At 36.8% G+C, this 23,438-nt stretch overlaps 1 protein-coding gene across 1 annotated transcript; it reads left to right on the top strand.

The window, feature by feature from the left end:
- Positions 1 to 2,096: 2,096 nt before the first annotated feature.
- DR1 (down-regulator of transcription 1) lies at positions 2,097 to 22,933 on the top strand. Its single transcript, XM_047726983.1, has 3 exons — positions 2,097 to 3,039; positions 12,626 to 12,789; positions 20,875 to 22,933. The coding sequence occupies exons 1-3, from the start codon at positions 2,820 to 2,822 to the stop codon at positions 21,016 to 21,018; spliced, it is 528 nt and encodes a 175-aa protein (XP_047582939.1). The 5' UTR covers positions 2,097 to 2,819; the 3' UTR covers positions 21,019 to 22,933.
- The last annotated feature ends 505 nt before the right edge of the window (positions 22,934 to 23,438 follow it).

The following is a 23,438-nucleotide window of genomic DNA, read 5'->3' as shown; positions in this document are numbered from 1 at the left end:
TTAGACATTCAACCAACTGAGCCACCCAGGCGCCCTGACATCTTGCACTATTAAATTTAATTAAATTTTCTCTCTAGCCATATTATGTATGGTTTACTATTGGTTGAAGGCTGCCCAGACCTCATAAAGATAATAATGAGCACTAAAATCTATCTTAATTCATCATAATGTTAAAAGTGCTTTTACATACAGTCTCATTTGACTTTGAATCCTGCGAGTTATATAATATTTCCATTTCTAGTTGAAGAAATTGACACTTAGACAGTTACCTGTCTAAAGTAACAAAAACTGGGACTGCAACCTAGGTCTCTTTACTACATATTTCATGCTTGTGCCATCACAGAACTCTGTGGTAATAAACTATTACCTGTGGAATAATAATAATAAACTATTACTGTGGAATAAGAACTTCACATGAGCTCTCTGGATCCATGTATCATTAGCCTGTAAGTCTATGCAGCATAAATGTTATATAAAAAAGCAAGATTGTGGGGCACCTGGGTGGCTCAGTGGGTTGAGCCGCTGCCTTCGGCTCAGGTCATGATCTCGGAGTCCTGGGATGGAGTCCCGCATGGGGCTCTCTGCTCAGCAGGGAGCCTGCTTCTCCTGTCTCTCTGCCTGCCTCTCTGCCTGCTTGTGATCTCTCTCTGTCAAATAAATAAGTAAAATCTTAAAAAAAAAAAAAAAGCAAGATTGTAATTATGACTTTTTTTTTTTCAGAAATGAGATTTGGGTCAGCAACAACGTTGGTAACTCTGGGGAATTTTTTGCTAGCTAGGTTTTTCAGACTAATACACTTGGTAAGGCCAAGATAAATTTAGATAATATGAGTGTTTAAATGGAAAGTAAACTGACTTAACAAAAACACTTCATGAAGTGCCAACATCTGAGCCAAGAGTTTCACATTCCTATTTTGAAAACATTTAAAAATACGGTTTTATCAAGGAAATTTTGTTTTGCCTAAACTTAGTATCACCGAAAAACAAGCATCAGTACTTTACAAATTACAGAAACCACAAGTGTACTGGAAAAATCGCTAAATGAAAAAAGTGTAGTTAACCAAAATCTCCAGGTGCCACATCTAGCTCTTAGAAGGAAATAAAACGTTTTAAGGCAACATTTCAAGCAAACCAGTTGCTGTCCAATGTATCAAGAACAATGTATCTAAAGGGCCCAAAGTAAAATAAATAAATAAATAAATAAAGTGCCCAAAGTGACTTAAATGGGATCTTTTAACTTTTAAAATTGCAACGCCCCACTATTTACAACATAGCCTCTTCTTCCAAATGACAGTACGGCAAATTTTGTGAAGACCTTGACATATACTACAAGCCACCCTGGAGAGAAGCAGAGATAAGAGCTGCTTGATACTTTAACATACTTTTTCGGAAACAGCCTTTCCAGAAGCCAACGTGCACTACACCATGAAAAACGGTTGGGTTGTAACCTCTTAACGTGGCTCATTGCATGCCACTCATTTCCACTACGTTGGATCTTACTTCTAGTTTTTCCCTTAGTTATTAGCAGGTCACTTCTCTGAATGTTTCATTTCACATAACACAAGGAAATGGGTAAAGGACCATAAAGAGCTTTGATCCGAACAATGTCAATCAGATATCCAAAGCCTTTCTTCCGGACGATGGGGTTAGGCACACAACGTTCTGCTTTCCCCCATCTCATTCCTGAACCAGGCCTCTTTCTTTCAATCCCAATCCCTCTTTAAGGGATAGCAAACAGAGTTCCTCAGACAAAATCCAGTGCTCCCGTGTCCTCAAACAAGGCTGGGAGGGGGTTTTGAGGCCTCAGCTGGTAGAGATGGTAGACGTGACCCACCCTCTCCCCATCCCTTCTGGCGTCGCAGCCGGAGAGCAAGCGCGTGCTGAGCGAATCTCCGGTACCACGAGGCGCGCGCTCGCCGGGCTGCGCTCCCAGTGTAAAGGTTGGGATTCTGAGGCGCGTGCCGAGACAACAGCAAGCGGAAGCGGCTGGCGGCGAAGACCGACCGATCTCTCCGGGGCTAGTGGGGGAAGGGCTGCAGCCACACCCGGAAGTCGGTCTGCAAGGGGGGGTGGGGGATAAGGTGGGGGTGAGGCTTCCGGTAGCGCAAAGGGTGTCGGGAGAGGCTTCCAGCAAACCTTCTTCCTTGGCCTCTGGAGGAACCACCGTTGCCGCGGCTTCGACTTCCACGATCTGCGTTCGGGCAAACGGCCACGGCGGCCGCTACTGTCGCTCCCGTTGTGCCCGGCTCTGTCAGTATTCGTTCCCAGGAGGCCGTCTCGGTTCCAGCCCCGGCCGCGGCCGACATGTTGTGAGGCGGCGGCGCGGGTGTCTGAAGGATGGTTTGGCAGAGGCGGCGGCAGCGGCTGCTGGCGGCGGCGGCAGCGAGGGCTGCGGCTCTTTAGAGCCAAGCCCGCTGAGTGTCCGCCCGGTACCGCGGTGAGGCCAGTGCCCCTGGACCTTGCCTCTGCTCCGGCGCGGTTGGGGACCGGTTAGGCGACAGCGCCCGCTCCTCTGAGGGGACACGAAGGTGGTTCCCCAGTGCTCAGATTTCCGGACCACCTTTGCTTTCTCCTCTCCAACCTGAGCAGTGCTGCCCCCGCAGTCCCCAGCCCCCCGACTTCCTTCCCAATTTCGCCTAAATCTCTCACACGGGTGTTTCCCACCCTCACGAACCGGCTCCTCCCCACCCCCCAACCCCCTTCATTTTCTGCACCCTCTTTTCGCGCTCCTGGGATCACACTTTTGAGGGCAGCCTTTGAAAAATCTTCGCGGAATAGTGGACCAGAGCTGGGGAGTTTTTAAAAGTCGGGGCGCGCACGATGGCTTCCTCCTCTGGCAACGATGATGATCTCACTATACCTAGAGCTGCTATCAATAAGATGATCAAAGAGACTCTCCCCAACGTCCGGGTGGCCAACGATGCCCGGGAGCTGGTGGTGAACTGCTGCACTGAATTCATTCACCTTATATCTTCTGAAGCCAATGAGATTTGCAACAAATCAGAAAAGAAGACCATTTCACCCGAGCACGTCATACAAGGTAAGTGGTAGGTGTGGGGTTTTGTTTAAATGAGAGTTGGGGGCAGCCTGCTGGTCGCGTGACCCGTTCATGTCAAAGCCTTCATTCCTCTCCCCCAATAAGTACTGGCAGACGAAAAAGCCACGCGGGCATGGAAGCAGCCGGTCCCTTGAGAAACTCCTGTGTCGTATCATCGTGGTGGTGCTTTCCATCCAGCGAATACCAGTAAGGATGGCAAGCGTTTAGGTCAGCTCACTTCCTCCAAAGATAAAGTATTAGCTGCCGTCTCAGTTTACGGCCAGGTAAGCCGAAGCAACAAGAATTTTGCCTGCCTAAAGTTGAACCGAGGCATGACAACTGAGAAGTCGTCTGCCTAAAGTGGAACCTCGATCATGGCATCTGGGAGAGGAACCCACAGTTCTCCCTTGGAAAGTGAAAATTCAGACAGGAACTTCAAGCATGAGTGGAGGCAGCACCCTTTCCCCACCTGCCCTTTTTACCAGTGTAGAGGGAGAGAGAAATTTTCACACATGAGTAAAAGAATTTGGAACATGAATGTGTTCAACGTTGGAAAGTTTGGTGATGTTGAATAGAGATAGTTTATTTTCTGCTTTAAAAATGATTCAGTGGTTCTGCCATTCATCAAGTTAATAAAACTCTCCAGTTCTATTCTGTAAGAAAAGGAAGAATTATCTTTATAGTTTCTTCTTCCTTCTTTCCTTCTTTTTTTCTCTCTTTCTTTGTTTTTCTTTTGCTTTGCTCTATGGAGATAAATTTTTAAAACTTGGATTGGAAGGTTGTAACAGATTTTTTTTTTTCATGGAACATTTCCCTGTCCTTTCCTGCTGCCATTCCTATTTAGATGTATATGCTTAAGCTTTTATTGAACAGCATTTCTGAAAGTTTCAACTGTTTCTGATCTTGAAAGGAATTAGTCCAGTGGTAGGGATCTGGGGGACCACATTCTTATGGTTTGTTTCAGGCACAGGGAGACATATTTACTAGTCCTAATGTTTTGAAACCACTTACAAATACTCTTTATGAAAAAGTTGTATTCAATTTGAGGGGATAATTTGCCTTTTATAAAATTCTAACAATTTCTTGATTGCTTTTGAAGCCAAAAAATCATGATTAATTTTAATCATTTTAGTAGGCAGACGGTTGTCTACTATTTTATTTCTTATAATTTAACTTTTTAAAGGTGACTTAACTGTTATTCTGAAGTGCGAACACATCTGCTCATATTTGCCATGTCCAGTATTTTACTGTCAATATTGACAAGAATTAAATGATTCATTTTTGGTCCTTAATGATGTGTGCAAGGTAGATTTAAATACACTCTGCTATTTCCATTTCAGTACATGAGGAAGGAAAAAAGTCTCTAGGAAAAGCCATATTTGATTTTAAAGCTAGTATTTTTTTCTCCGTTTGGTGTGCTGAATACTCTGGGAAGTACAATGAAAGTCAAGTTCTTTATTTTTTTGTCTAGTGTTCTATTTTTACATTGTATGTACAATTGTCATAAGTCTTTCATAAGATTATCCAACACAGATAGCTACAATTTCCCTTTACAACTCATAAAAAAGAAAAAGAATCTTTTATCAATACTGCCTTTTTAATGAAAATTCCGTAAGATTTCTAAAGGACCTGCCTAACATTTGTTTACAACACAGAAGTGGGGATCATTCCAAAAATATGATAACACATTACACTCTGTCTTCTTGCGGAGTTTGTTCTTTTCTAGAGTATATTTAGATTTCTGATTGACATGATGGAGTAAAAAATGCAGCAGCTGTAGCATGTAGTATGCTAAATAGCTCAACTTTGGAATATGCTAAATTCAGTTTAAGGTGTGAGTCAGAAAGTTCCAGTGAAAGCATTTTCCTTTGTGTACTGAGGATGATTGAATAATTTTTAAAAAGTCATTCATTGGGGGAAAAATAAATCATCCATTGACCTGTTATACTGTTATAAATTAAGGTTTTCTTGGTAACATTGCTGTTGCCCCAATTCTCTCCAGTTAGGGGAATAAAATTTATACGTGATAATCTTTTATTAATCTCACATTGCTTAATCATTTAAAGAATTTTTGTCTTGAGTGGTTACATTTTTAAAAAGAAATCCTTAAGGTGTGTATTTTCTTAGGTATTTAAAATGTGTTTTTAGGGGTGCGTGGGTGGCTCAGTGGGTTAAAGCCTCTGTCTTCTGCTCACGTCATGATCCCAGGGTCCTGGGATGGAGCCCTGCATCCCTGCATCGTGCTCTCTGCTCAGCAGGGAGCCTGCTTCCCCATCTCTTTCTCTCTGCCTGCCTCTCTGCCTACTTGTGTTCTCTGTCAAATAAATAGATAAAATAAAATAAATAAAAATAAAAAATAAAAATGTGTTTTTACAGAATAATTCTGGAAAGCTTGTGAAATCATGGTAACTATGACATTTTTTATGCTTTTCTGTAAGCATTGATTAATTTAGTTTGTAGGATAGATCCAAGTGAAATAATAATATATATTTAAAGTTGTATGATCTCACATGTTGACGTTCAGATTTTCTAGTAATAAATTTAATGAACTAGATTTTGCTTCAGGACATGTCACTTTTTCACTTGGTACTTTGCTTTACCTTGTCAGAGCAAATTAAGCATTTGAGGCAGTTCTGTAGAATGCAAGTTACTAAAGTAGAAATAATTTTATTGCCAGAAAATCTTTGAAAAACTTAAATTTTTAAAAAAATTTCTAAATGTTAAACAGCTTATTTTAAGAAAGTGGACTCGGTATTGAAGATCACAGATATACAGAGGGGTTTTAAGCTACAAAAGGTGTTCCTTTTATTTCATTGCTGGTTTCTGTGAACATGTATTCTTTTTTTTTTTTTTTTTTCTTAGTGTATTTATTTTAGAGAGAGAGTGCAGGGGAGGAGACAGGCCCCATTGTGGGGCTTGATATCGTGACCTGAGCCAAAATGGAGAGTCAGATGCTTAACCAACTGAGCCACCCAGGCACCCCTGGGAACACATATTTTTAAATGAATTTTAGCATAGTTTGTTGTATTATGGAAAGAACTGACATTGAGAGTTTAGAGTGGCAGGTTCTACACTGGAAAGTCTTGGGGCTTATGCAAATCTGTTGAAAGGTTCCCCATTTATGTATGAATAATACCTAATTGTTTCAGGTATTACTTGCAGTTATTGAGAATCAGTTGAGGTTGAGAACCTTACATGATATGCTGTAATAAATAATAATTTTTTAAATGTATAGTGGTACTGATTGAAACATAAAGCTGGAAGTCTGTTATGTTTAACCTTACAGCATGATGCCATTTGTTAAGCCAAATGGTAAGTAAGGATATTTTAAGTGATACTATTTTTTTGCATTTTAATCTCCTGCTAAATTCTACCCCCCCCCAACATTTATAACAATAGTAATTGAAAGTAGTGGAAGTTTGAAAAAGTCTCTGAAGATCTGCATTTTCAGCAATTGAGTTGATCCAAGCTATCTATGTTGAAGGATTTTTAAAAATTCCAATCCCTCTCATACTGGTACTTTTGAAAACACAATAAAAATGGATCACTAGGAAAACAAAATTTAAAAAAGACATAAGTAAAAGTTCCATTTTTGTTGTTAGATTCAATAGACATAAAATTACTGTCAATTTACTATGAAGGTTCTTTTTTTTTTCCAGCTTTATTGAGATATAATTGACATAACATTGTGTAAGGTTAAGGTATACAATAATGATTTGATATATGTATAAATTGTGAAATGATGCCACACTAAGGTTGGCTAACACATTCATCATCCCACATGGTTACAGTTTTGCTGTGAATGTTCCAAAATGCTTACTTTGATTTTCATATTTAACCCATTGCTGATCATTATAAGCAATTCTAGCACAAGTGTGTGGACCACAGTTTGAGTGGATTTGCTCTAAAGCCTAAACCACAGTCTATTTTAGAAAGTGGGTGTGAAGTAGTTTTTAAATCAGAGAATCTGAGTGATTGCAGAGAAGTTGTAATAATAATGGGAATGAGAATGATACAGTATTACCTAAATAATCATGCATACTCATATTTTTTCCAAAGGGACACATTGTATATGGCATTGTACCATTTATCACATAAATTAGTTCAAGTTAGGATTTTATTATTTTCCATAAAACTGATACATCTTTGTTTTTATTTTCCTTCTGCCACCCAACAATTACTTTTGAATACTAAGTACTTGGCACTGTATTAGGTACTGCTAAGGATAGAAAGTTTGGGGGGCACCTGGGTGGCTCGGTGGGTTAAGCCAATGTCTTCGGCTTGGGTCATGATCTCAGGGTCCTGGGATCGAGCCCCGTATCGGCTCTCTGCTTAGCAGGGAGGCTGCTTCCCCCTCTCTCTCTGCCTGCCGCTCTGCCTACTTGTAATCTCTTCCTCTGTCAAATAAATAAACAAAATCTTAAAAAAAAAAAAGAAAGAAAGAAAGCTGGATGATATTTGGTTCCTGCTCTACCATCAGTCTCGTTATTTTCCCAGATTCCCAGGAAGAGTGATCCATAGAGGACATAGTTAAGGGTCTTCAGAAACCTTTGCCAGGCTGATGAGCCAAGAAGTCACTTTGGCCTATATTATCCTCTTAATGTATTTGAGTGAACTACATCACCCCCCCTTCCTTTAACATGTAAACAAAAGAAAATAGAGAAATTTGAGAATGCTATTTTGTGTATTTTAATTTTTTAATGAAAAACTCGATTTTTCATGTGAAGTACAAAGTAAGTCACGCAAAGTCTTATAATAAAATTTTGTAAGATTATATCACTTTAAAAAAAAAGATTATATCACTTTTTTATAAAATAGGAAAGACTGTTAGAATTATTGTTGCTGGGTGGAAGTTTTACTTTTCTTTTTTTTTTCTTTTTAACGTGGTTATCTTGGTAACATCTGTCTCTCAAATTGAAAATGTGCCAAGTATTTTTTTCCCTAATATACCATACATTTTTCTGGGTGTAGTTTTATTTATTTATTTATTTATTTATTTATTTATTTATTTGACAGAGATCACAAGTAGACAGAGAGGCAGGCAGAGAGAGAGGAGGAAGCAGGCTCCCTGCTGAGCAGAGAGCCGGATGCGGGGCTTGATCCCACAACCCTGAGATCATGACCTGAGCTGAAGGCAGCGGCTTAACCCACTGAGCCACCCAGGTGCCCCTGGGTGTAGTTTTAAAATACATGACAGAGGATAGCAGACAGACCTCTAAGGAGCAAGCGATGTATGTATTTTAACCACCTTTTTTTTTTTTTTTTTTTTTTTTTTTTAATTTTTCTTTTCTGGGTTTTACTCTGAGATCCCTAGAGCCAGGGCCATAACAGTCCATTAAGTCTCTTTATACAAACTAGAAAAAGGCACTTTTTCCTTAAAAACCTTTACTACCATCTGCCAGAAAACTGCCATAATAAACATACAAATCCATGTTTACAGTAGGAATGGCCTAGATATGGTACTATAGTGCACTGAATAACCTGCACCACTATAGATGATGGCCCTGCTTATAAGTCATTTCCCTTATCCTTTAAGATTCTCTTTTGTGTAAAATAGGAATAATTATTACTACGTGGTAACAAATGATGTAAAATATCTCCTTGTTTAGAAGATACTATAACCACTTATGGCTATCTGTTAGCCAAAATGTACTTAAAATTTGGATTAAAGTCAATGTAGTTTTTGAAATTAAAGTTATGGCTCTTCTTTTTGAGCCATTTTGTTGAGAGTATAGATTTGTATATGGAAGCTCTTTGAATAATATTAGATATTAACCTTGGATTCACTCGAAAATTTTTTGAAGGCAGTGCTCTCAACCTTAGATGTTTTTAAAGGTGAGTTCTTTGTTTTCTTTTTAATTTTAACTCAAGCCGTCCATGGTTAAACATAGTTTGGATTGGATTTTTTTGATGTCTAGTATAGTAATTTATGATATTTTGAAAAGTTGTCTCCATTGTATTTATTAATTTTATAAATTTAATATTTTTTATAATGAATATATTCATTCAACTTGAATTTAGTGTAATAATGCATATCTCTACATATAATTATGTCTTGTACACTTATCAGGGCACTCTTATTTTTTTAATTAATTTTTTTTTGGTAGAGCACTCTATTTATTTATTTATTTATTTATTTATTTTAAAGATTTTATTTATTTATTTGACAGACAGAGATCACAAGTAGGCAGAGAGGCAGGCAGAGAGAGAGAGAGAGAGGGAAGCAGGCTCCCCGCTGAGCAGAGAGCCCGATGCGGGGCTTGATCCCAGGACCCTGAGATCATGACCTGAGCCGAAGGCAGAGGCTTTAACCCCCTGAGCTACCCAGGCACCCGCCCCTAGAGCACTCTTTTAAATGTAAGAAAAAAAAAGATGAATAATATATAGTCCAAGTGGTTAAGCGAATCTTATGTGCTAGACACTGTTAAATGCCTTAGATTACTTGTTGATCTCACAGTCCAAAAATAATAAAAATATAATAATATGAGCCATCTTTTGGTCTAGGCTCTTTGTTTATATTAATTCATTTATTCTTCACAGTAACCTGATGTGATGAGGCACAGATGAAGGTACTTATCTAGGGTCACACAGCTGATAAGAGGCAGAGCTGGGATTAGTCTCTGGTAGCCTTAGGGCCTGCATGTATAATCACTGTATTGCATATGTTTTAGGAAGGTATTAAATAGATGCTATTCTCAAAGAAGGAAAACTGAAGCTTAGAGATATATATCCAAGGTTATATGAATATATTGACAACCAAATTTCTAATTCTAAGATATCTGTCTGATTTTACAATGGGGAGATTAATTCTGTTTAGGAGGATCAGGCAAACTTGATTTGAGCCATGAATGCATTACTCTCAGTATGAAAGTGGGAAACTGAGGTCTGCTGGGAAGCACTGAACTGTCAGATTTAGCATAAGTATGTAGGGACTTAATGGTAGAAATAAAGATGGGGCTACTTAGGAAATAAGCCTTTCTTCAGAATATGAGAGGAAACCGTACGCCATTTTTGGTTTCTTTTGGTTTTGTCTCCAGCCAATATTACTGAAAATATACTATTATGTTCATGCCTTTAAAAAAGAGAATAGGGGTGCCTGGGTGGCTCAGTGGGTTAAGGCCTCTGCCTTCTGCTCAGGTCATGATCCCAGGGTCCTGGGATCAAGCCCCACATCTGGCTCTCTGCTCAGTGGGGAGCCTACTTCCCTTCCTCTCACTCTCTCTCTGCCTGCCTCTCTGCCTACTTGTGATCTCTCTCTGTCAAATAAATAAATTACTGGGTCTACCCTATGACCCAGCAATTGCACTGCTGGGTATTTACCCTAAAGATACAAACGTAGTGATCCAAAGGGGCATGTGCTCCCGAATGTTTATAGCAGCAATGTCTACAATAGCCAAACTATGGAAAGAACCTAGATGTCTATCAACAGACGAATGGATAAAGAAGATGTGGTATATATACACAATGGAATACTATGCAGCCATCAAAAGAAATGAAATCTTGCCATTTGCGACGACGTGGATGGAACTAGAGGGTATCATGCTTAGCGAAATAAGTCAATCGGAGAAAGACAACTATCATATGATCTCCCTGATATGAGGGAGAGGAGATGCAACATGGGGGGTTAAGGGGGTAGGAGAAGAGTAAATGAAACAAGATGGGATTGGGAGGGAGACAAACCATAAGTGACTCTTAATCTCACAAAACAAAACTGAGGGTTGATGGGGGGAGGGGGGTGGGATTATGGACACTGGGGAGGGTATGTGCTATGGTGAGTGCTGTGAAGTGTGTAAACCTGGTGATTCACAGACCTGTACCCCTGGGGATAAAAATATATGTTTATAAAAAATAAAATTAATTATAAAAAAAATAATAAAATAAATTAATTTTTAAAAAGAGAATAAAAGAAAAACTTTGGCTTCTATCACTGACAATAATCCATCTGTCAATTCAGGTAAAAAATGCAAGTTGCCTAATCTTCACTTAATTTTTTGCTATACCCCAAGCTCCTTGAGGCCAAGAATTATGTGGTGGTTACTTTGATATACAGAACTCAGAGTAATGCATTACTGAAGTTTTTTTGGGGGTTGGGGAACGAAGAGGGGCAGTAAGTTAATATAATTAAAATTCAAATAATAGTACTATGCTTTTTGGCATCAGGTTATTTCTAAAGAAGGTTGATGCAAACAGCTTAATATTTGAAGTAATTAAAGTTATTTATCATTTCAAAATGTCTTAAAAACCACAGCTTACACAGGAGGGAATGTGTATTCATAAAGGTGTATTTGGTATTCTCTCTGAAAAGCAAATCCCCGATGTTAGAATTCAGGGCATCTTTACTGAGGTCACTCTGGTTCACAACATCATAATTGTTGAAAAACTATAAGAACTGATGAACTAATTTAAGTTCATGTGCTATGTTTTTCACTACCTATATTTCATCATTGGGTCAGAAAACAAAAGTGCCTTTGGGGCACTTATCAACAGATAGAAAACTATAAAATATAACTTTAATTACTCTAAGCCAAAAGGAAATTTAATGCTTTGTCGTGATTACAGAAGGCATTTAGAAAGTGCGTTATTGTAAAATTTTCTTTCTAAATGTGAAAAAATGAGAATTTTTTGTTAATGCTTCTATCTTTATAGTTTTCCTTTATCCCGATTTTCTACCACATCATTTAAAATGTTTTTATAGTGCTTTCCGTTTTTATTTTCAAGGGAAACTTGTTGGCTGAATATAAATGCTGAATTTCACAACTTATTTCTTATTATTTTTTTTTTTTAAAGATTTATTTATTTGACAGACAGAGATCACAAGTAGGCAGGCAGGCAGAGAGAGAGGAGGAAGCAGGCTCCCCGAGAGAGCAGAGAGCCCAATGCGGGGCTCGATCCCAGGACTCTGGGATCATGACCTGAGCTGAAGGCAGAGGCTTTAACCTACTGAGCCACCCAGGCACCCCTCTACCAGGATTTCTTAAACTTGGCAGTTTGAGTGTTTTTGCTAAAAATAGTTTTCTGTTGATATATTGTACAAAAGAACTTATCTATTCTTTCAATCCTATCCTACTAAAACTTAGAACATGTGTTATCAGCCTACTTTTTCTAAGCCAAATGGCACAAAATATGTTATTAACAAATAGATTCCAATTATTTCCCTTTTTTTGTATTCTTTGACAAAGTGACTGAGTTACTGATGTTTGATTTACTGTGAGTGGTATAGGAAAAAGGTTTTCTTACTAAAAGCACATGTTCTTACATTGGACTTTTTTTGCATAGGAAGTGTTTTGGTTTTTAAAAAATTAGAAAAGGAAAAGTAAAAGGCCTATGCTGTTAAATGTTCCTCAGATTTTATCTAATTTGCAGTTTAATATTAAGAAAGTTGATAAAATAGATTTAGCCATTCAGCTAGTTGCTGTGCAACTATAAAATAGGTAAAATTATTAAGAGAAAGCTACCCGCTCCCCCCACCAAAAAAAAAACCCACAAAAAGTTAATGTTACATTAACATTAACAAAAGTTAATGTTCTGTAGATGGGAAAAAGACTAAATTTCATCGCTCTTTCATGTTTTCCTATTTTCATTTCCCTAGCACTAGAAAGTTTGGGCTTTGGCTCCTACATCAGTGAAGTAAAGGAAGTCTTACAAGAATGCAAGACTGTAGCGTTAAAAAGAAGAAAGGCCAGTTCTCGTTTGGAAAACCTTGGCATTCCTGAAGAAGAATTATTAAGACAGCAACAAGAGTTATTTGCAAAAGTAAGTAATGCATTTTAAATTATTTTCACCTGAGTCCTACCCTGTTTGCTAACAGAAATCTTACTGGTTTCTGAAATCATTTCCTAAAATCAACATACATACCCAGAGGATTTTCTTTCTGTGGCTGATTGTTTGATCATAGTCTGATGTTTAGATCTAACTAACCGGTTTGACTCTGGTCAGTTATTTACTTCATATAAAAGTAAATATTTGTAGCAACCTGTTTTCTAAGGAGAATAACTTCAAATAACTACTGAGATTTTACTTTGATGGGTTTTTTTTTTTTTTTTCCTTTTCAGACTACTAACCACTTAAAAGCATGAAAAGTATACTTAAACATTCATAAAATTTTAAAATGATGGACTGGTGAGAGAATACTATATCAAACTTTATGATGAGTAGCATATGAGGGAAATTTGATAAATATCTATTTTATAGTTAAAGTAAGTTTTTTAAGTTTAAATTCAGTTAATCAACATATAGTTTCAGATGTAGAATCCATCATTAGTTTCAGACGTAGAATTCAGTAATTTCATCAGTTGCATGTAACACCCAGTGTTCATCATATCACGTGCCCTCCTTAATGCCCGTCATCCTAGTTAATTTAAGTTTTTAACACACCTTTAAAACAAACATTCTGGGGATGCCTAGGTGGCTCAGTCGGTTTAGTGTGTGCCTTTGGCTCAGATCAGGATCCCAGGGTCCTGGGATCAAGTCCCACCCTGGGCACCTTACTCAATGAGGAGCCTGCTTCTCCCTCTGCCTGCCACTTCCCCTGCTTTGTGCTCTCTCTCTCTCTGACAAATAAATAAATAAAATCTTTAAAAAAATAATAAAACATTCTAATCCTAAAAAATTGAAGGACTAGTAGAACAGAGAAAGGGAGAAAATTTTTTTTTATTATTAAAGTTCTAATTACCAGTTTGTAAAGGATTAGCACCGGGTACTAATATTCCTCTATTTTATTTTTAAATATTCCTCTATTTAAAAATTAAAAAAGGAAAAAAAAAATAAAAATAAAAATAAAAAAGTAAGGGAGAGGATGAAGTTTTTTTTTTCCCCACTAAGTTTTGGCCTCTCATTTGAAATTGTAAGGCAATTTTGGGTTGAATAGAAAAGGTAAGATTTCCTACCATTAGAACCATGTAATTACCATTAGAACTGAGAAAGTATCATTTTAGGTAATCTCTTCCAGGTTGGCACCATACCTGATCTCTTTGTAGTAATAACAATCAGTTGGGCTTGAATCAAATAGCACTTGAATTTTAAGTGTTGTCAGGTACTAGGCACTAGAAATGATTTAAATTCATAAGAAAAATAAAAGTTTACCAACATTTATTGAGTTCTAACCATGTGTTAATCATGTTGCTAATTAAGTTACCTGTGGTTTTTTAATCCTCAAAACAACCTACAAGGTAAGTACTAAAGAGTACCAAAAGCTTTTGATGCAGGCATGAACATAAGCAATTTATAATCCATATGAATATGAGGTTACAAAGACAGATGATGATTAAAAAAATTAATGGCTATTTTTTATTGATTTTCTGCTATTGCAGATCACCTAGAGAGTTCCAAATTAGATTTTTTTTTTTTTAAGAGAGGGAGAGAGCGTGGGGGAGGGACAGAAGGGGAGGAAGGGAGAGAATCTTAAATAGGTTCCATGACAGCGCGAAACCTGACTCCGATCTCCTTTTCACAACTCTTGAGATCATGACCTGAGCCAAAATCAAGATGCTTAACCAACTAAGCCACCCACATGCCCCCCGAAATTAGGTATTTGATGAAAGGAAAAAGATTCTTTGTTAGATAATTTACATACTTTGCAGACTTTTTATAAATATGAATAAAATAAATGTAAATTTTATTATACCCATTTACACATTAAGAAACAGATTAAGAGATAGAGAAACTTGCATGAGGTTGTACATTCATTTGTTCTACATATAATTACTGAAGTCCTCACTACTTACCAGACCTCGTGCTAAATGCTAGGCTTATAATAGTATAAAAAAGGGACATGGTTCTTGCTATTCTGAAACGTAGTTTACTGGAAGGGATTGAGTTAAATAAATAAAACAAGTAAGTTCATATAGTTAGGAAGTGTTGGAGTCTAAATTCAAAACTCATGTCTTCTGACTCCAAAAACTTGCTCTTTCTTCATTACCATGCTAATGTTCTAGCCACTATTTTGTCTGCTTAACTTTATTTTGGAACTTTTAAGTGAAATATTCCTTATCCTTTCCAGGGCAAAAAGAATAAAAGAAATCTGCCAAATCTGTCTTTACTTTTCTATCCTTGTCATCTGTTTTTTCCTCTTCCTTATTTCCCTTCTTTCTTGCCCTCATCTGTGGAGTCATGATCCCTTAGTATTTCTTTGCTCTTGTGAGAAGATCATCAGAGAGAGAAAATTATAACACCTATCTAGTACTTCTTCCCCAAAGCACAAAGCAATTCAGTCCAAAATATGAAAGGAACTGTTAAGTAAATATAGTATCTTTTTCATCAGTTTCATTTCATTTCATCTTTTAGACTTTATTTTAAATACTAAAACAATAGCAACCTCATTTGAAGCTGTCTTCTACCTGCTGGCAACAAGTATTTGGAAAGGGGGAACCATTAGTATACTGAAATTAAGGTTAACTGTAAATTATAAATGAATCACTTTAGTATTTGGGATGAGATTCTTTAAACATAGTGAAACCCTCCAAAGGAAGAATTGAATTAGGAAGTAGACACCTACTCTCTTTCTCACTCCTGTTTTAATTTAATTTTATTTTTTTTATGTGACAGAGAGAGAGATCACAAGTAGGCAGAGAGGCAGGCAGAGAGAGAGGGGAAAGCAGGCTCCCGGCTGAGCAGAGAGACCGATGTGGGGCTCGATCCCAGGACCCTGAGATCATGACCTGAGCCGAAGGCAGTGGCTTAACCCACTGAGCCACCCAGGCGCCCCTCACTCCTGTTTTAGAAAAAAAAACAACTTGGGGTACATTGAATAAGAGGCAAGAGGGAAAAAAAGTTAGACAAAGTACCACTGAAAATTTTAATTTATGAAAATGAATATAAATAAAATTTATCAGTCAACAAAGATTTTAAAGGCACAGAAATGTTTTAATGTCCAGACAGCAAAGTACGGTTGCTAATATGGGGCCTTGGTACTTAAAAGTCAGTTAAATTTTAATTGTAACCAGTACATGTCTTTGCAGATCACTGAATAAACTACGAGATCAGCGCCTTTTGCAATTAAACCTACATATGTAGAGACCTGAAATTATTTGAGTTTTTTTCCTGTGCTACAAAATTATACCTATTTATAGTTGATTAAGGCACAGAGTAGGTATTCCTAAGTTTATTAAATTCAAATATTTGGTTTGCCCTATAATTTTCTTATGAACTCTTTTTTTTTTTTAAGGTTTTATTTGTTGATTTATTTGAGAGAGAGAGTGCATGAGCGAGAAAGAATGCAAGTGGGGAAAGGGGAGCAGAGGGAGGAGAGAAGCAGACTTCCTGCTGAGCAGGGAACCTGATGTGGAACTCCATCCCAGGACCCTGGGGTCATGACCTGAGCCAAAGGCAGATGCTTAACTGGCCAAGCCACCAAGGTGCCCATTATGAACTTTTTTTTTTTTTAAAGATTTTATTTATTTATTTGACAGAGAGAGATCACAAGTAGATGGAGAGGCAGGCAGAGAGAGAGAGAGAGAGAGAGAGAGAGGGAAGCAGGCTCCCTGCTGAGCAAAGAGCCCGATGCGGGACTCGATCCCAGGACCCTGAGATCATGACCTGAGCCGAAGGCAGCGGCTTAACCCACTGAGCCACCCAGGCGCCCCAGCCATTATGAACTTTTAAAATGTTTTTTATGAAGCACTCTTAGTCTGTTTTACACTCCAGGTACTCCTGCTGTAAAAATAAATATGCCTGGGTGTTAGAATAACTATTTTCCATACTTTTTAAATAAAAATGGATGAAAGTGGTGATGAGAATATCTGATTTTCTAAACAAAAAAAGTTTTTGTCTTGTAGGACAGGTATATAGGTACACTAACAACTATAATAAGGCTGACTGTTTCATGAAGAAGGTGTAAAAAGATCCCAAGTACAGAGACATCACATTAGATTTTGGTGGTGTAAGAGTGTGCCAGTTATTTTGTATGTGAATGCTAATACAAATTTAAACCCAAGACGATTTCATTACATGTCTCCTTATGAATGTTGACAATGGAAGGAATACCTTGCCCGTAGTATAATATCAGTTCTGGACTAAAAAGCTGGGGAAGAAAATTTTCTTTTTTGTGTAACTCAGAAAAACAGCTAGTGTGCAGTTTTCTTGTTGACCTCAGCAGATGAACTGAGCTGATAGTGTTAATCACATTCAAGAAATTATCTGAATCTTGATTTATGTAGATTCAGTATGCAATATTAACTATTAATCTATTAATTATGTAGATTCACATGCAATATTAACTAAATTAGATAGCTTTTGGGACTCCAGGGTGGCTCAGTCTGTTAAGCGTCTGTCTTTGTGTCAGGTTGTCCTGGGATCAAATCCCACATCAGGCTCCCTCTCAGCAGAAAGCCTGCTTCTCCCACTGCCTGTCACTCCTTCTGCTTATAGTCTCTCTTTCTGAAAAATAAGTAAATCTTTAAAAAAAAATTTGGATAGCTTTTACATTTTCACATTTGTACCATAGGCTCTCCCCACCCTCTTCAATATCCACTAGTTATTGAACTTTGTAAACTGGCATTGAAACATTACAATGTTTTGTTGTAGCATTTGATGGAGAATCTTTTATATACACTTGTAGTAGGTGAGAGATAAACCAAATTGCAAATCCTTTTTTTAATCCTTGAATCTCAAACTATAATACTAAGGTTTTGGGGTGCCTGGGTGGCTTAGTCAAATAAGCATTTGCCTTCAGCTCTGGTCATGATCCCAGGGTTCCTGGGATTGAGTCTTGCATCAGGCTCCCTGCTTAGTGGAGAGTCTGCTTCTCCCTCTGCCCCTCTCCCCTGCCCATGCTCTCTCAAGCTCTCTCTCTCTCTCTCAAATAAGTAAATAAAATCTTTAAAAAAAAATCCTAAGGTTTTGGTCCAAATTAAGTAGAGTAAGTTATATTTATTGCCTTCTGTTACCCAATATGAGTGTATTTTTATAAACATAATTATGTTTAAAGTTTTAAAAAGAAAAATCATCATGCGCCAGTTGCTAAACAGTTTTCTTGGGCTGAAACCTACCTTTCTATGATTTGATTTGTGACCAGGCCTAGTACGTTGCAAATTAAATTTCTGCTTTTCTTGCAGACTTCGTTACAGACTCTGCTGCCAGTAGGGGGTTCTGGAGGGAGATTGCCAGCCTGAAGGAGAAGACAGCACTTGAACTCCTTTCTTTTACTTCCTGTTGGCTTCAAGCTGAATAACCTACTTATTGCTTCTTCATTCTGGCTGCATCAGTTTTGCTTTTTTTTTCCCCCCCTGTAGCAGGAACTGGATCCAGTTCTTTCATTGTTACAGAGTCAGCCTAAACATTCATTCTCTTCTTCAGGGATGTGGGTCTCAAACTTTGAGGCATTCTGCGAAGCTCAGAAATGCTTTTAGCAGCCAATCTATGCCCCTTCTTCAAAGGTCTAAGTTTCAGTTCCAATAATTGTTCCTTTAAGCTTCTGAGTTTTCAAAATTCCAGCCTCTTCCTTTGTTGCCCCAGTTTTAAGGATGGTGGCTGGTTTTGGTAGTTACCAGTCACATGATGTTTAGTGTTCTTTTCTTGCCTTTTCAATGATGTAGTTACCAGCTTTATACTTAGTTAACAGTCCTTTATATTTCCTTCTCTCTATTCCCCTAACTAGTGTGACTTCCATCTTGATTAGATTCTGAATGATACAGTTAGGAATCAGGAAAAAACTTAATGGATAAAATAGTATTTCATTTTGAGTTGAAGGAAGAGTGAAATTTTGGTAGGTGAAAATTATGAAATTTCAAATAGAATGAATATCAGCATGAGTTAAGGTAGTGAAAAATGGGAGGATATGGTGTATCTGGGAAATATTTTATGTTCTAAGTTTTCTTGGAGTACCAAGTATATATTACAAAAGTTGATTTTGAAGATAGGTTGGGGCAGGCAGTAATTTTGAGGACCTTGAACTCTAGGCTGAGAAATTGGACTTAATTGGTAAAACAAATGATTTTTTTTTAAGTATAATAATGGCCTGATTAGAATTCTCCTTTAGAAATGTTTAGATTATAAATTCATGACAGATTATTAAGAAAAGTTAGGAATGTACATGGTAAAATCTTAGAGTTATCCTGAGTATTAGCATTTCCCCACCAAATATTCATTCAGAAAATAGTGGAGACCTATGTGTTGGTAATGCAACAAAGAGTATGAATATAGTGTCTATTCTCAAGTCTAGTGTAGAAAAAAGATAATATGCTCAGATAATTAAAGAATAGAGTAAGTAGGTATAGGAATGCATAGAGAATTATAGCATATGAAATAGAATATACAATATTACCTAGAAGGATCAAGAAAGCCCAATTTCTATTTGAAATGATAACTAGGAATTGGCCATGCATAAAGGAGGGTGGAAGATATGAGCCAGGCTTAAGGAACAATTTTGAGAAAAGGCAGAGAAGGAGAAATAGCATTGTTTTGGTAGAAGCCAATGGGAAATTATGTGATCCTTTCAAGAACACATTCATTTTTTTCCTCTTGTGGGATTTTTCTGTGAGTGGATGAAATTAAGTTGGGAAAGAGCTTTAGCTGTTGGCAACAGTGCGTGTAATGCATATGTTTGTATCTTAGTTTCTAAGATTATTAAGAATAGGGGCACCTGGGTGGCTCAGTCAGTTAAGTGTCTGCCTTTGGCTCAGCTCATGATCCCAAGGTCCTGGGATCGAGCCCCACATCGGGTTCCCTGCTCAGCAGGAAGCCTGCTGATCCCTCTCCCACTACCCCTGCTTGTGTTCCCTCTCTCACTGTGTGTCTGTCTCTCAAATAAATAAATAAAATCTTAAAAAATAAAATAAAATTACTAAGAATAAAGCTTTAGAATATAAAGCTTTATTTATTTATTTATTTTTTATCTCTCTATTTATTTATTCAAAGTAGGCTCCATGCCCAGTGTGGGGCTTGAACTCCTGATCCCGAGATAAAGAGTTGCATGCTGTACAGATTGAGCCAGCCAGGTGCCCTGGTTTCTAAAAATTCTGTGATGGTTGTTGGGGGTGTATATATCATATGAATGGATTTTAACTTTCTCACTTAAATTCAGTCCTGGATAATTGCCTTTTCTCTAGTGTGTGTATGGGAAGGGTGTATGTGTGTGTGTATTTATGGGGATGGGGACAGAAGATAAATGTATATGTTGGGTAGGGAACTGTGAGAGAAACTCAAACATCGGAGTGCCTGAGTGGCTCAATCGGTTAAGTATCCAGCTCTTGATTTTGGCTCAGGTCATGATCTCAGGGTCATTAGAGACCCTGGTCAGCTCTGTGCTCAGGACAGAGTCTACTTATCCCTCTCCCTCTGCTCTTCCCCCGGCTTGAGTGCCTCAAAAAATAAATACTTTTAAAAAAAATACAAAAAACCCTTAAACATCAAGGTAGCTATTGCATTCATGTATAGTACTCCTCCTTAAGAGTTAGAGGTACTATACTAGACAGTTTTAAGCCACAGAAATAATTTTTAGATTGAAAAGTGTTTACATGTTACCTGTAAGTTGAGAGGTCAGAAGAATCAAGTGAAACAAAAGGAATGAGAAGCAGAAAAAGGAACCAAAGAGAGGACATTGTGATTTTTCTACCAGCGTTTTCCACTTCAGTTGAGCCAAAGGTCATAAAATTATGTGGCATAAAGGGGACTGTCTATAAAAGAGCCAAGTATTGCAAAATGTCCTTGTTTGACAGAGAGGCGGTCATCTATATTTTCTTATGTAGTTCATGTTTTCCAGATGTATAACAATTATAGAGTGTTTGGAAAATAATCCAAATTTGATGATTAAGTCTGTAATTGGCTTACTTTGTATTTAACCACAGTGTATTTGTTGTGAGTTTTAAAAAATATATATATTTTTTTTATGTTTTTGGTGTTTAGGCTAGACAGCAACAAGCAGAATTGGCCCAGCAGGAATGGCTTCAGATGCAGCAAGCTGCTCAACAAGCACAGCTTGCTGCCACAGCCAGTGCGTCTAACCAGGCAGGATCTTCTCAGGATGAAGAAGATGATGATGATATCTGAAATTTACCAGCTGAGTTTCTATTTCCTCTATAAATGTTTCTCCCTGCACAAGAAAACAGTGAAAGAAATGCTTATCTGTAATTTTGTATGCATTTTGGTGGACTTGCCATTGGTATTCTAGGGATATCTGTTGTTAAGTTTCATCTATTGTGTGCTATTCATGTAAAAACTCTCTCTTTGAACTATTGAAAATTTAAGGTTCAGTATAATATCAATTTTGAATTTTTAATGGTGTTTATGAAATTTTAGATAGCAGTGAGTCCTTTATTTGATCAATAAACAGTGTTACAGAAAATGTCAGGTTTATAAAATACAGTGAATTTATACATACAGAAACTAAATCTGCATTTGCATTTCCTCTGCCCTTTTAACTAAACTAAAAATTGGGAATTTTAAATTATTGGGGGGAGGGTGTTGTGTGATGCAGTAGATGTTAGATCAGGTTGGTGAAAAAACAAAGAGTTCAGTTTTGTAGTATCTGAATTTTTTGTCTTTTAAAATGAGTATATATATATATACATATATATATAGAGAGAGAGGCAGTAAATATATATGCTCAGATAAATATACTTGTTTAAAAAAATCTCAAAACATTCAAAAACTAGGAAGGAGTATGTTCAATAGTTGTATAAATTCAGTGGGTTATGTTTTTGATTTTGTTTTTGTTTTATGTAGAGGTAAAAACTACAGTTTTATTATGGCATAATTCATCTTGAGCTACGCTATTTACATTTCAGAGACTGCCCAATTTTGAGGATTGTCATGATTCTTACTATTTCACTATTTCACTCCAATAATTGTTAATAGTATTACTTGCTTAGTCCATCCATGTTTATTGGACCTTGTTAAACAATTGCTTAATGGAGATTCATGAATATTCCAGCCTTTGCTGGGGGAAGAAATGAAAGTTAATAAGCATGCTTACTGTAAAAGAGGGATTTTTTTTTTGTAATTTAACTTATAGTTATAGTTTACTTATTGTTTGTTTTAGCATTACTTTTACATTTTCTTGACTAGATGGCCTAGAGTGTCCAATGCTTCCTTTTGAAATGGCATCATTGTCTCCATCATAATTGAGTGATAGCTTTAAAAATGATTGGCTTTATTTTGTTTAAGAAAGCATGTCATAACTGATCAGCCTTATATGAAACATAAGTAATTTCAACCTACTCATTAAAAGGGAGAAGCTCTATTTTGGTTCCAATAAATAAAGTATGGTAGTGATTTTTATAGGAATCCAGTGAGTTGAAGAAATGGCATATTGTTTGTATTTTGGAAACAGAATGGAAAGGCCACTTAAGATAGTATAAAGTAATCTAAATTCCTATGTCATTTACCAAATCATTTAAATTTTATATATTCACCAGGCCCAAGGATAAATTGTGGCTGCTGGGATTCCAATTTTAATTGAAGAGCTAAATAAGTAAAGTTTATAAGTGTTAGATTTCTTAATGACCTTATTTTGCAGTTTTGGAAAAAAATGAAATATTAGCATACATTTATTAAATACACTTCCTCCATGCCATGAAAAGGTTGATCTTGTTGGATGTTTAAGTTGAAGTTGCTACTGTATTCATGAAGTGCTTTGGACAAGATAGAAGGGGTTGTTCTTTTAAAAGTTTAAGTACCAAAGGTAGTCTAGTCTAAGAAATAATAAGTTAATAAGTGTTGGCTTTTCTAATTTGTACTGTAACATCCTTATACTTTCTATTTTAAGATTATCCTTTTCTTAAGTAAACAACTTAGATATTTTTCCACACTTTTTTTTCCCTGATGCAGAGTTCAGGTTAATTAATATTTTACTGCATCTGATAATGTATTATATGTTTGAAGCCTAGTGACTTTTCGTTTTGACATTCTTGTGATTTCATATGCTGTATTCTTCAAGCAATAAAATTCTGATGTGTTTTATAAATTGTTTTTACATTTAATAGTCTACACAGATTAGCAGCAGATTTCTGTTATTAACATTTTTACTAGTTTCAAGAATCTTAGGCCCAGAAAATATTTTGATCATTTGATGTATAGTACCTGACTTTCTCCTTTGTTTCTTGTTATTTCAGAAAATGTGGTTTTACTTGTACTTTTGTAATTTACAGTCCTAGGATCTAGGCATAACAAAGCTAATTAAGCAGTGTTTTACTTTTAGCTTATTTTTTAACATTTTAAAAGTCACTATACTGTCCGTTGAGATTTTTAAAATCTTGTGGAGAGAAAAACAAATCTTTAGGGTTCTTGAGAAATAAAGTTATTGTTTAGTAAGTATTTTCCCCATTTCCTTGAATACATATCTATCTTTTTCAGTAGACTGTCAGACTGATAAATGTTGAAAAGTTACCAATTTTTCTTAAAACTGCATATACCATACATATAGAAGAATATATAAGTGAGGGTTTTGACAAATTAAACATAATCCTATC

This window comes from Lutra lutra, chromosome 4 (assembly GCF_902655055.1).
Source record: "Lutra lutra chromosome 4, mLutLut1.2, whole genome shotgun sequence".
Classification (NCBI taxonomy): Eukaryota; Metazoa; Chordata; class Mammalia; order Carnivora; family Mustelidae; genus Lutra; species Lutra lutra.
The sequence above is the reverse complement of the archived record's forward strand: the minus strand, read 5'-3'. Positions and strand labels throughout refer to the sequence as shown.